A 13455-nucleotide genomic window follows, 5' to 3' on the forward strand; every position below is an offset into this window, starting at 1 on the left:
TCTTTGGGCATCAGAAAAGTTTCAGAGTAGCAGCCGTGTTAGTCTGTATCCGCAAAAAGAAGAACAGGAGGACTTGTGGCACCTTAGAGACTAACAAATTTATTAGAGCATAAGCTTTCGTGGACTACAGCCCACTTCTTCGGATGCATATAGAATGGAACATATATTGAGGAGATATATATACACACACAGACAGAGAGCATAAACAGGTGGGAGTTGTCTTACCACCTCTGAGAGGCCAATTAATTAAGAGAAAACAAACTTTTGAAGTGATAATCAAGCTAGCTCAGTACAGACAGTTAGATAACAAGTGTGAGAATACTTACAAGGCGAGATAGATTCAATGTTTGTAATGGCTCAGCCATTCCCAGTCTTTATTCAAACCGGAGTTGATTGTGTCTAGTTTGCATATCAATTCTAGCTCAGCAGTTTCTCGTTGGAGTCTGTTTTTGAAGTTTTTCTGTTGTAATATAGCCACCCGCAGGTCTGTCACTGAATGACCAGACAGGTTAAAGTGTTCTCCCACTGGTTTTTGAGTATTTTGATTCCTGATGTCAGATTTGTGTCCATTAATTCTTTTGCGTAGAGACTGTCCGGTTTGGCCAATGTACATGGCAGAGGGGCATTGCTGGCACATGATGGCATATATCACATTGGTAGATGTGCAGGTGAACGAGCCCCTGATGGTATGGCTGATGTGATTAGGTCCTATGATGATGTCACTGGAATAGATATGTGGACAGAGTTGGCATCGGGGTTTGTTACAAGGATAGGTTCCTGGGTTAGTGGTTTTGTTCAGTGATGTGTGGTTGCTGGTGAGTATTTGCTTTAGGTTCGGGGGTTGTCTGTAAGCGAGGACAGGTCTGTCTCCCAAGATCTGTCTCTCACAGATCTCATTTGGAGGGTGGCAGTCACAATTTCACTTGCTTACTCAACCTGTGAAACTCTTTGGCTTTTGGAAGGAGAGTAAGACCTGTGCTGAAGTGTAGCACAGAACTCCGAGCCCAGGGCAAGGGGAGAGCTAAGGTAGCTTTAATTCTGAGCTGTTTTAGGGGCAGGATGGGCCCCCAGTGTAACAGACAGGCCTCCAGGACTGTTCAGGTCCCAGCAGCCTGCCTGGGCTGTCCAGAATCTCTATAGTAGTTAGAGCCACAGTCCTGCTCCAGGTATTTCCCCTCCCCCCCTCCCTTTGCCCTGCCTTCCATGCTAGAGTTTTTAAGGTGGTTCTCTGAAGCTAACCTTCTCGGCCATCTTCCACAGTGGGGGAGTCCTCCCTCCTGGAGCTTGAACTGGGCCCCTTTATGCCATTCAAAGAGTTAGCCAAAAGGATCAGGACTGAGAAGAGGAAGTAGTAAAAATACATAGTGGAAAAGATTTTAAGGGAGAACACACTAAATTGATTAAAAATTAGAGAATTAGCCCCAAGAGAAGACTTCCGTTAATCTCTTTTCAACAATATAGAAATCGAGCATAGGAAAGGAAAAAAATAAAGAGTTATGTTTTTAGCTTTTAATAGAAGTTAGCTGTTGGAAAACTAGGAGATATTGAACACCCTATGATCAACCAGTGCTATAGACTACTAATAAATGCAGTGGATTTGAGATCCATTGGTCAAAAGTCATTTCTGAACGGGGATAGCCTGATTGGCAGACAGTGTTACTAGATCACATTAGTAGGCCAACCAAGAGAGTGTTTGTTTATTGCCAAGATCATTTTACAGGATCCTGCGTCCTCTAATAAAGCCCCTCAACTCTGGCTCAAAGAGTCGCATAATATTGATCTCTAAAGAAGTTTGGTAAAACAAAGTTGGGTCTGGGACATAGTTATTTCCTCCCCCCCCCACCCCCAACTGTATCCACCTTAAGTATTATTACCTATAATTAAGAAGTCCTCTTAATAAAATGTGAGTCTTTACAGAATTAATTTAACACTGAATTGCTGCTTCTTACATCTTGAACTGGAACATAATTTAAATTATTTCACAAAACTGTAAGAGAATGTTTTTGATAAATGCTTTGGAAAATTTAATTTGCAACCTCCCTCAAAACTATCCATAGTGCACCTGACTACACTGATTATGTACAAACTGTTGGGGAGGACTCATTATTGATAACGGAATACTAATCCTTTTATCAAATTCAAAACAGCCCGAATTGATAGTGGCTTAAAAGTCATTATTATCATTGTGCTGTTTGATGGCCTAATTTAATTTTTAAAACCTTAGGTATTACTTTGAACAGTAAGTAGGTAGATTTCAGTTACTGAAACCAGTTTTCTTTTATTAAGGGACACCCATAGGAGGGGGTCCTGTGGCAATAAATGGATAGCATAAAATACCAGCTATAATTTATCCTAGATGAGTTAGTGGCCTACATAACACTTAACATTTTAGTAATTTATCTCTAGGGTCAGTTCCCCCTTAGTTTTTTATAAATAAAAGTTCATGGATGACTAGATTTGATTTTGACAAATAGGGAGGAACTGGTTGAGAATTTGAAAGTGAAAGGCAGCTTTGGTGAAAGTGATCATGAAATGAGGAGTTCATGATCCTAAGGAATGGTAGAGGAGGGAGAACAGCAAAATAAAGAATGGATATCAAGGCGGCAGACTTTAGCAAACTCAAGGAGTTGGTAGGTAAGATCCCATGGGAAGTCTAAGGGGAAAAACAATAGAAGACAGTTGGCAGTTTTTCAAAGAGACATTATTAAGGGCACAAGAGCAAACTATCCCACTGCATGGGAAAGATAGGGAGTATGGCAAGAGACCATCCTGGCTTAACCAGGCGATCTTCAATTATCTTAAAAAAAAAAAAGTCCTACAAAAAAAGTGGAAACTAGGTCAAATTACAAAGTATTAATATAAACAAATAACACAAGAATGTAGGGACAAAATTAGAAAGGTCAAGGCACAAAACGAGATCAAACTAGCCAGAGACAAAGGGTAACAAGCAAACATTCTACAAATACATTAGAAGCAAAAGGAAGACCAAGGACACGGTAGGCCAGTTACTCAATGAGGGGAGAAAAACAGTAACAGAAAATGTGGACATGGCAGAAGTGCTTAATGACTTCGTTTCGGGTTTCACCAAGAAGGTTGATGGTGACTGGACATCTAACATAGTGAATGCCAGTGAAAATGAAGTAGGATCAGAAGAGGCTAAAATAGGGAAACAAGAAGTTAAAAATTACTTGGACATATTAGATGTCTTCAAGTCACCAGGCCCTGATGAAATGCATCCTTGAATACTCAAGGAGCTGACTGAGGAGATATCTGGGCCATTAGCGATTATCTTTGAGAAATCATGGAAGGCTGGAGAGATTCCAGAAGATTGGAAAAGGGCAAATATAGTGCCCATCTATAAAAAGGGAAATAAGGACAACCCAGAAAATTACAGACCAGTCAGCTTAACTTCTGTACAGGGAAAGATAATGGAGCAAATAATTAAGAAATCAATTTGCAAACATCTAGAAGATAATAAGGTGTTAAGTAACAGTCAGCATGGATTTGTCAAAAAAAAAAGTGTCAAACCAACTTGATAGCTTTCTTTGACAGGGTAACAAGCCTTGTGGATGGTGAGGAGGGGCAAGAAGTGGTAGACGTGGTATATCTTGATTTTAGTATAGCTTTTGATACTGTCTTGCATGACCCTCTCATAAACTAGGGAAACGCAACCTAGATGGAGCTACTATACGGAAACTGGTTGGAAAACCATTCCCAGAGAGTAATCAGTGGTTCAGTGTCATGCTGGAAGGGCATAACGAGTGGGGTTCCACAGGGATTGGTTCTGGGTCTGGTTCTGTTCAATATCTTCATCAATGATTTAGATAATGGCATACAGAGTATACTTATAAAGTTCGCGGACGATACCAAGCTGCGAGGGTTGCAATTGCTTTGGAGGATAGGATTAAAATTCAAAATGATCTGGACAAACTGGAGAAATGGTCTGAAGTAAATAGGATGAAATTCAATAAGGACAAATGCAAAGTACTCCAGTTACGAAGGAATAATCAGTTGCAGACGTACAAAATGGGAAATGACTGCCTAGGAAGGAATATTGCGGAAAGGGATCTGGGGGTCATCGTTAAAACAGAGTCAACAGCGTAATGCTGTTGGGGAAAAACAAAACAAAACACACAAACATCATTCTGGGATGTATTAGCAGGAGTGTTATAAGCATGACACGAGAAGTAATTCTTCCGCTCTACTCTGATTAGACCTCAACTGGAATATTGTGTCCAGTTCGGGGAACCACATTTCAGGAAGGATGTGGACAAATTGGAGAGTCCAGAGAAGAGCAACAAAAATGATTAAAGGTCTAGAAAACCTGACCTATGAGGGAAGATTGAAAAAATTGGGTTTGTTTAGTCTGGAGAAGAGAAGACAGAGGGGACATAACAGGTTGTTACAAGGAGGAGGAAGAAAATTTGTTTTTCTTAACCTTCGAGGATAGGACAAGAAGTAATGGGCTTAAATTGCAGCAAGGGAGGTTTAGGTTGGACATTAGGAAAAACTTCCTAATTGTCAGGGTGGTTAAGCACTGGAATAAATTACCTAGGGAGGTTGTGGAATCTCCATCATTGGAGATTAAGAGCAGGTTAGACAAACACCTGTCAGGAACTGTCTAAATAATACTTAGTCCTGCCACGAGTGCAGGGACTGGACTAGATGACCTCTCGATGACCTTCCTATTACTTTCACTATTTTTTAAACTATTAAGATAAAGGTGTGGGCTAGGCTCACAGTTAAGTCAAAACATGTGAATATCTTTGATAAAACAAACTACATAAGATTTTTCATCACACACAGTGGTTTCTGCAAGTCTTCTCCCCACCAAAAGTCAAGCACTTTGGCTTGTCTTAAATAGAACTGTGTCTGATCATTTAACTTTCTAGAGCTAAGATTAATATGTTTAACTTCTGACAGTTATCTATATCTAGTTTTTTTGCCCCAAGTTGAAGCAGTTTATTGGGGGGCAATGTCATAACCTGTAAGGGTTTTTTAGGGTCTGAACAGACTTCGATCTCTAGTGCTATTGACCCAGCACCTTATAAGTACTGAAACATTTCTAAACTTGAAGAAAAACCATGATCTTGCATCCACTCATGATAAAAATTTTGATAAAAGTTTGCCTGATTAGTAATCTGCAAAGAAATCATAAAGCAAACTCTTTTATTAGGTTTGTTAACTTACTGGCAAATTTCAGGGATAAAGTTCACATTAACTTAACATGCTTTACTTTACAGACAAGAGTCAAACCAGAGGCAGAGCAAGAGCATATGGAGCGGGGGGAGAGGAGGAGTTATAACGAGAACTCCTACAAGCAGGAGCAGACTACATCTGATTTGAGCAGAGATGAGACAAAAATGGTAGATGAAATGGGAAGAGGCTAATCACCAAGTTTTTACTAAGTTTAGCTAACGGCCATGATACATTTAACATTAAAATGCACTAATTAGCTCTGACTTCCAATGAATGGGGGGGGGCATTTTTAAAATCAGTGGGAGGGGAAATGTTGACTGGACTGTAAGGAATGTAACAGTGTCTGGAGAGCATAGGGGAGATGCAAGAGTGTATCCATCACCTGTGGCAAGATGGGGCTGCCCTCCCCTTAAGGGCTGACTTCCAGTGGAGGGGGGGGGGGGGAAGAGAAGAGGGGGACGGGACGGGACCAGGCTAGCTGAATGGCTTTTGTGTCACCCCATCCACCTATTTAAATTCTCACAAACTTTTCAAAATAGTCTCTTGCTCCTGCTGGATGCCCCACCCTGCCTCCCCTTAATTTTAGTTTAGAACAGTGTTTTTAAGATGCTGAAGGTTTGAGTAACTGCTTGTTTTGTGACAGGAAAGGGATTTTTCCCCATTGAGGCCAAACCTGGGAAAGATCTGGTAGGTTTTTTTGTGTTGCTTGTAGCATCATGTAGGGACAGTCGGATTGAAAACAATCAAACTTGAAAGTTTAACATTAGCAAAGTTAAGACCATTTAGCTTATCACAAGTTGCGGCTGGTGTTCCTTGCAAATAAAGGCTAAAAGGGCCAGTTCCCAGAGATAAAGGAGACCTGGAATTCTGTTGGTGGACTGTGTCTTAAGAGCAGAGGAGACCTAAAGTCTTCCCAGACTGAGGTTCCCTCTTGATAACCTTTCCCTTCACACACACACACACACACACACACACACACACACAGTGGGGAAGGAGAAAGGATTCAGCAGTGAGTCGAGTCCTAGGAGCAGGCCAAAGAGTGTCTACTCTGAGTTACTGGTTATATAGTGGTAGCCCTGAAACCTCACATTGAAACCAATTAAATTCCAGGTATAAGTACAGCATGGGCACATAGCACCCCCACCAGCATTAAATAAATAAAGTCACAGCTTGCTGCTTATATCCATCCTATGCATCTGTCTTTTGCTTGCCTGTGTGTTTTGATCAACATGAGTCTCCTAACAGATAGGACTTCATGCTGAAGTTTGATGCTCCATGCAGCTTAAGTTTAACATAGTTGCTACAAGAACTTCAGAAGCACTTCCCCCCAAGTAAAACTCACTATGGAATACTGAGAGTTTTTTGGTTACCAGTACACTCTGGTTCAGAGAGGTTTGAGAGTTCAAATTGAAAGTTTCCTTCACACAAGACTAATTGTACAAAAGCTTTCATGAGCTCTAAAGTGTGAGTTTTAAGGGTTTTTTTTGCTCAAGTGTTGCAAATTTCATTCACCAAACCTGGAAATCTAGCAAAATCAGTAAAGTAAAAATAAAAAAAGGGAAGTATTAACATTATCCTCATACATTTTAAAATGTACCGTAAAATTTCGAATACAGAATTATACTTAATTACTGGGGATAGACTTCCCAGCTTAGTTACCAGGTTCACACATTCAAAGTAAAAATGGTTCTGATCTGGAAGGAGTGGTTAACCTCATGGCTGCCAGTGGCATACCATAATAGCAGAAACTGTAATGTAAGCAAACTCCAGCTAAAGGTCTGAAAGAAAGAGACTTGTACTATCCACTCCCCCCCCCAAATTGGAAATATGCCTTTATAAGAGACCAGGTAACTTGTTCTATCCCTTTGCCTATTCCCACCCCTTCAAAAAGCCTAATTCATGTTATGAACAATTTAAATTAGTTCAACGCTTCTGCTACAGAATAATTTCCACCCCAACGAAGAGTCATATGAATTAAAATAATAAGTCAGCAAGTCAAGGCAAAGCACTTTGATATTGCAATCAGGGCATTTAATCCTTTCCCCTCCTCCACATACATTGCACAACTTACTGCAAGGTTCCCTTGGTACATTTCAAATAAAGATGAATATAGAGACATGGTCCAGCCCTCCTCCCACACTTTTCAACTGAAATAGTGTAAGGCCTGCTGTTACAGAAGTGAAGTTTCTTACTAAATTTTAAAAACGCAGACTTGACTTAAGCTGTTGATTATGGAAAGCAAGAAACCTGATATTATGTGGCTGAAGGCTAGTAGCTAGGCACGTAAAAAAAGAATGCATAGACCTTTCACTGCTTCAGACACTGGAGTCTCTAACCAAAGTACTGATTTAATTTCATGACTGCTCTGCACAGATAGTTGACATTACTAAATGCTACTCCCATATCAGCTTGTTAAATTTGAACCCAGACTCAGCATATCAGTATACTAAGCCAGACTAACTGGAGTCAAGAGAAATATTTTGGGAGTTGTTTTTAAATGAGTCACAATACCCTCACTATAATTAGATTTACTATATAATTAACTAACTATTACAGTAGAAATCTATTATATTTTTTAAAAAGCCTGCTATGATACATGTATTACTGTTTACAGTTTTTCTTCTAACAGGTTGCTGAATTACTACATAAGTCAATTCAATCTGCTCTTTTTGCTTATTTTGGTAAACTGTTTTACAGAACTGTTTGTAAAAGCTCGTTTTACATTAAAAGGTCAAGGGTCAATTGAGGTCTCTATGCATGTTGTCTTACACAAAGGACCTGAAACTCACTAACTGCTGCAAATCATATTTAGTGTCCAGTATTCAAAAGGCAGCCATCATTCTGTTTTGGATGCATAAACGCAGGTAATTCGCATGTGCATGAAAAGCGTGTTCACAACTGTGAGCACAATTTGAAAGACAATTCAGCCCCTTTGAAATTTGGCTGTCCAGGATCATGTTTCTAGGTTTTAACCATGAAGCTTAAATACCCGCTGCTAGAAAAGGCAAAACAAACAAACAAAAAAACAAACCACCACCACCAAATCCAAAACCCACTCTCTTCAGTAATAGACATATACTACTTGCTACACAGTCCTTCAAAGGTTGCCAGAATCATAGGAAGGGTTAATCCATGAACATGTCTGCCAAGAAACTCAATTTCAAATTATTTTCTTTAGAAGACTGAAGTTTGCCTGGAATTTTTACTCAAGCATTTGTTTTCATAGGCTGGGCTTCTAATTTGAATTTGCAACCATTTAATTTGCTTTACATTTTTAGAGAAGGGACATTAACAGCACAACAGCTGTAAGTGGAAAACCAAGAGAAGAGCACTTTTAAGCACTATGTTTAAACAGTTTTTCATCTTCTTAATGGAATTTCTATAATGAGCAGGTTCAGACTACTTGGTTTTCTACATATTAGGGAATATTTCACAACCACAACACCACTGCAATTTAAGTAAGAGTTCTCTTACTGATTTAAAGTTTTCCAGGACAATCTAGTACAGCCTTTTTTCCAAAAGTACATACTCCAAAGAATACACACTGATAAATCATCACAGTAGATCATAAGTTCTGTCAAAGTTTAAAATTCAGACCAATATTTTGAGAGGTTTTTTTTTTTTAAATAAAAAGGTACTGACAGTGATTTTAAGAAAGAAAATAAACAGCAAAGGACTGCAGGCGTGGGCCCTAGTCAGGCAATACTTTCACTGAAAGAACTAAAATCTGCAGGATAGGACTTCAAGGTAATACTACAGCAACTCTCCAGATTAGTGTTAACTGCAGATCACTTGCAACTCCCCTTTCATTTGTATCAGCAAGGTGGTAAAATAGTAGAAATGTCACTTCACTAAGTCTAGTGTATACTTAAAACTTTAATAGTTTGTAAAAATGCCTAGTTGTTGCATTGTTGCACATTTTTATTCATAGTTAAGAGCACTATGCAAGTCTGAAATTTTGCAAGAATTTCAGAATGACTTTCAAGAACAAAGGATCATTTAAACAAATTTATAAACCTACTTTTCTTGTGGCTTTGACTGTCGTTATTAACAAATATAAATTGCATCACCAGTTAACACAAGAGGTTTAGTTTAGTTCAAAAGGAGTTTTATTACTCAAAAAAGTTAACTTAAGACTACTAAACTCAAGAACTAATTTGAACAGCAATGTTGTTGGAAAAGATATTAAGTTACAGTGTAAAGCTTGGGCTGAACTAGTGGCTAGAGAAAAAAGGGGAGGAAACGCTTAAAATTCCTGTGGCTCAGGGTGTATACAGATACAAATGGTATTTTACAGTTACTCTACTCAAAACCTACTTTTAATTCTCTACACACAGCAAGTTACTGCAAAAACGTTTTTAAAAATTTATATAAAGTAAATCAAAGATTATAAAGTAATCTATTCATTCTTAGGCATTTTAAAATCTAGATATTTCAGCAAAAAATAATTCTGTTGTGGATTAATGTTATACAGTTTAAATCAAATTTGAGCTAAAACGTCAAGTCAAGGAGAACTTCAATATCTAGACTACTACATAATAAGGTAAACCATTTATCTGCATGTAAATTAAGTAATCAGTTATAATTCTGAATTAATATTTGAAATTCAGGTGCTTGACTGAGAATTTTGACCAAAAAAGGACAATAGACTGTAGAAAAGACCAAATGAGATTTTAAAAAATTCTCTATCACATCCCCGCCCCCATTTAGAATACATACTTTATGCAGTATTGCAAAAATGTTTTAATAAGTTAACAATTTAACATTTATAAATGTCTTGTATTTATGCTTTGATCACAGGCTATCATTCTACTACTTCAGATCCACTGGCAAAGAAAGATTTATAGTGTTAGTTTTTCCTTTGAGGAAAACTCACCTTGTAGGGCCTCCACAAAGTACTACTTGATTCCCTTTTGCAGATGCTGGCATTTTTTGGAAAGCCACTAGTTTTTCCTTCATTTCCAGGTGTGAACTGTATGTGCAACTGGGATGTCTCTGCCTTAGGACACTTGTATTTAAGACTGGATAAACAGCAAGAAACTTTTTGACAAGATCCTTCTAATGAAACACTTCTTTGCAGAATATGGTGGGTTGTCCTCATTTGTGTATTTGGTCTTTCTAATTCGTTTATAAGAATCTGATACTCAGAATGTTTTTTGGAGGGTAAACATGCAGATGTGCTACGTATCAGTTTTAAATTAGGGTACTTTGCATCAGAGTACAAATTTAATTCCTTTTCTGATAACTCTGGACTGTAGCAACCATTAACCATTTCATCCCTTGATGCAGATTCTCTTTGTTGAGTGAAATGAACTGAAATACAAGGGAAGCTGTCGGATGTTTTTTCACAAGTTGTCTGCTCAGCGCTACTTGCAGCTTGATTTTTGTCCTGTAATGAACTATTCAAGTAAAGAGGTCTAATATCTCTAGTTTCACCAGGAGAGCAAATGCTTTTAGATAGTCGAAGTCCATTGACTGCTGTTGAAAGGAACCCTTTAGAAGAAGTTGTTTGATCTTCATTTTGTGCCAGTTCAGAAGAAGAAATAATGAACTGATGTGATGTTTGATAAGGTCCCTTGCTTGGTAGAGGACCCAAGCATGTTGGAGAAGTTGGTGGGGTAGTGGAAGGACTCCTAGGAAAGATTACCAATGATGAAAAACGTCGTAGTGGAATTTTAGTTTTCCTCCTCATTGGCAATTTCACTTGTTCCAAACCATCTTGATCAAAAGTAGTATTTTTACTTCTACATAAAGCTTCCTGATATATATTGTTCCTATAGGAATTACATTTGTTTGCTGTGCTTCTATATGAAGAAGTACTATATACAATACTACTACAGAAAGTATCATCACCAGTGGAAAGAGTGCAACTACTACTGTCACTGATTATACTGTTGCTGTATGAGTCTCCATCACTAGTGATACTTGTACACGATTCATAGTCACTGCCAGTGCTACTGAAGGATCCACTGTTATTCGCTGCAATACCGCCAAGATTGCCATTGCACATGGCAGCATTGCTCAAATGGCTGCTACTGTTTAGCATATTAGATCTGTAATCAGCCATATTCCTGATACAAGCGTTTCCTTCATTACCAACACTGATGAAAGTGTCTTCACTAGCAACTACTGTATCAGATTGAAAACATTCACTATACCTTTTAGACTGCAGGGAAATCTGTAGCGAAGTGCTCTTTTTGTTGTTCTTTTGCAGTGAAGAAACAGTTGAATGCTGCTGTTGATTAATTATTTCCTGCATTACTGTTGGAAAGACAGCTTGCCTGGGAGTCACCTTCATTTGTATAGTATCAGGTGCAGAATTCTGTGAAGGTCTTTGGAAATACACATGAATGTTACTATCTAAACCATCTCCGGAGATTTCTGATAATGGATCAGTGTTGCTTCTTCGGGCTGCAAAATGCAATCTTAACCGTCGTGCCATTTGTTCTCATTTGCACACATGTTAGCGAGTAAGAACCATAAAGCTCCTTTTGCAGAAAGGCTAGAGGCAGCTGCACAGAGTTGAGATCCAGTTCAAACACATCACAAAAGTAAGATCCCATGAAAGATGCAGCCTTTGTCCCAATTTCAACAAGATACTAACTAGTATATAATAAAAAAGCACCTCTTAAAATAAGTCAGCCAATCCTTGAACTGCGGTTTCTGGACTGTCTTTGATTGTAGTCAGAATGCATTCACTTACAAAGCACTTGATTTCCAACGACCGTCAAGCTTAACTCAGCTGCAGCACACTGACACACACTGCCAACCTTGTTGCAATGTTACCTTCTGTAATTTGCATAAATGAATAAAATCGAAGAATATTCTAGCTTTTCGAGTTTAAAACAGCAATTCTTGCTGCAGCTACACTAGCTGAACCAACATGTCTGTGCTTTCTGCAGCAGTGTATGACTACTAATATTTTTACCCATAGGTTTAGAATTACAGGAAGTTGGTAGGAATGAAGTCCCATATAACTGAGTATCAAATCTAGGATTACATTTCCAAATAGTAACCTATGCAAGTAAACTGGTGAAGTCTGAAGTTATGAAAAAGCCAAAGAACTAACCCATTTCACACTAATAAAAAGGTTAAAAAAAATTAGGAGTTATTTTGGGAGTCCTAAGAAAGCTATTGGGCAATCACACTTAAATGCTGACACTTAACATGGATTCGCATTCTGTGGAATCCTATAGTGCCATATTACTTTGGTTTCGTTTTGAGTGAAATGTAATTGGGTTAAATAAAGCCATAAAATTTCTTCTTTTGTCACTCAAGGTTTCAGCCTAGCATAGAGGTTCTTTCCTAATGAATATATTTTAGCCTTTTTCTGGTTAAAGGTATGCTTCATTAGTTTTTTGCACTTTTACAACTTTTTACATTTCAAATTTAAGTACTTAAATTGTTGGCCAGTAGTCCATGTTCTGGACTAGTATCTGGTTATTTATGAATTATAGATGCAGAGTATTAAGTGTTCAACCATGCTTTTGGCATGCAATCTTTAGGTCTGTACAGGTACAGATTAAAGAAATTTACACGCACTCTTTCTAGGGATGTATAGTATAGGTTGCATATTTAAAATGACTGCATAATCTATGGAGTACAATTTACAGATGAAGACTACTCGAAAGCCACATTGTACAAGATATGTATAAGATATTGTATGCAGACTGTATAGTAATCTCATGCATTCACAGTTAACTACAGTAACAAGAATATATTACAATTGCACCTCCTTTGTAAAGTGCTTTGAGATCCATTAATGAAAAACACTATGGAAACACAATTAGACTAATCAAGGTAAAAATATACTGGTAACTTTTCCCAAAAATATAACACTAGAATGACAGAATTTCTCTGGGTGTTTCCCACATTGACAGAAAAGGCCCTTTGCTGACACCTAGTGGGACTTTTGGAAAAAAGTAGTCTCGCTGTGAAGTGTCAGTAGCAGTAAACATTTGGCTATGAATGAGAAACTAACATACTAACATGGAATGAATTACTGCTGCCGGTAAAGCTCAAACAGGAGAGAACACTAGACCATTTATCCTTTCATAGGTCATACTATTGGATATTTTCTGCTCAATATTTACATGACCATTGCTATATTTTTGGTTAGTGTGCACTAAAACAGTCTTACCTCCTCTCCAAATAAGAGCCAGGACCAAGTTTACAGTACTTTTTGTTTGCAAGCAAGCAACAAGTTTGTTTTTTAATACACCTCTACCCCGATATAACGCTGTCCTCGGGAGCCAA

At 38.2% G+C, this 13455-nt stretch overlaps 1 protein-coding gene across 11 annotated transcripts in view; it reads right to left on the minus strand.

Moving 5' to 3' along the window:
• Window positions 1–13455, minus strand: part of NEDD4 (NEDD4 E3 ubiquitin protein ligase) — a 109715-nt gene that overhangs the window by 60310 nt on the left and 35950 nt on the right. For 4 of the 11 annotated variants that reach the window (XR_010591019.1, XM_065559460.1, XM_065559459.1 and 1 more), the window contains exon 1: window positions 10076–12090. The exons of the other annotated variants lie outside the window; for them this stretch is intronic. Coding sequence is in view for 3 of the 4 variants with exons in the window: in XM_065559460.1 (XP_065415532.1) it covers window positions 10076–11641 (1566 nt within the window). In the remaining variant the exon portion in view is untranslated. Of the gene's footprint in view, window positions 1–10075; window positions 12091–13455 lie in introns of those variants that run through there. 11 annotated transcript variants of the gene reach the window in all.

This window comes from Chrysemys picta, chromosome 10 (genome assembly GCF_011386835.1).
Source record: "Chrysemys picta bellii isolate R12L10 chromosome 10, ASM1138683v2, whole genome shotgun sequence".
Taxonomy (NCBI): domain Eukaryota; kingdom Metazoa; phylum Chordata; order Testudines; family Emydidae; genus Chrysemys; species Chrysemys picta.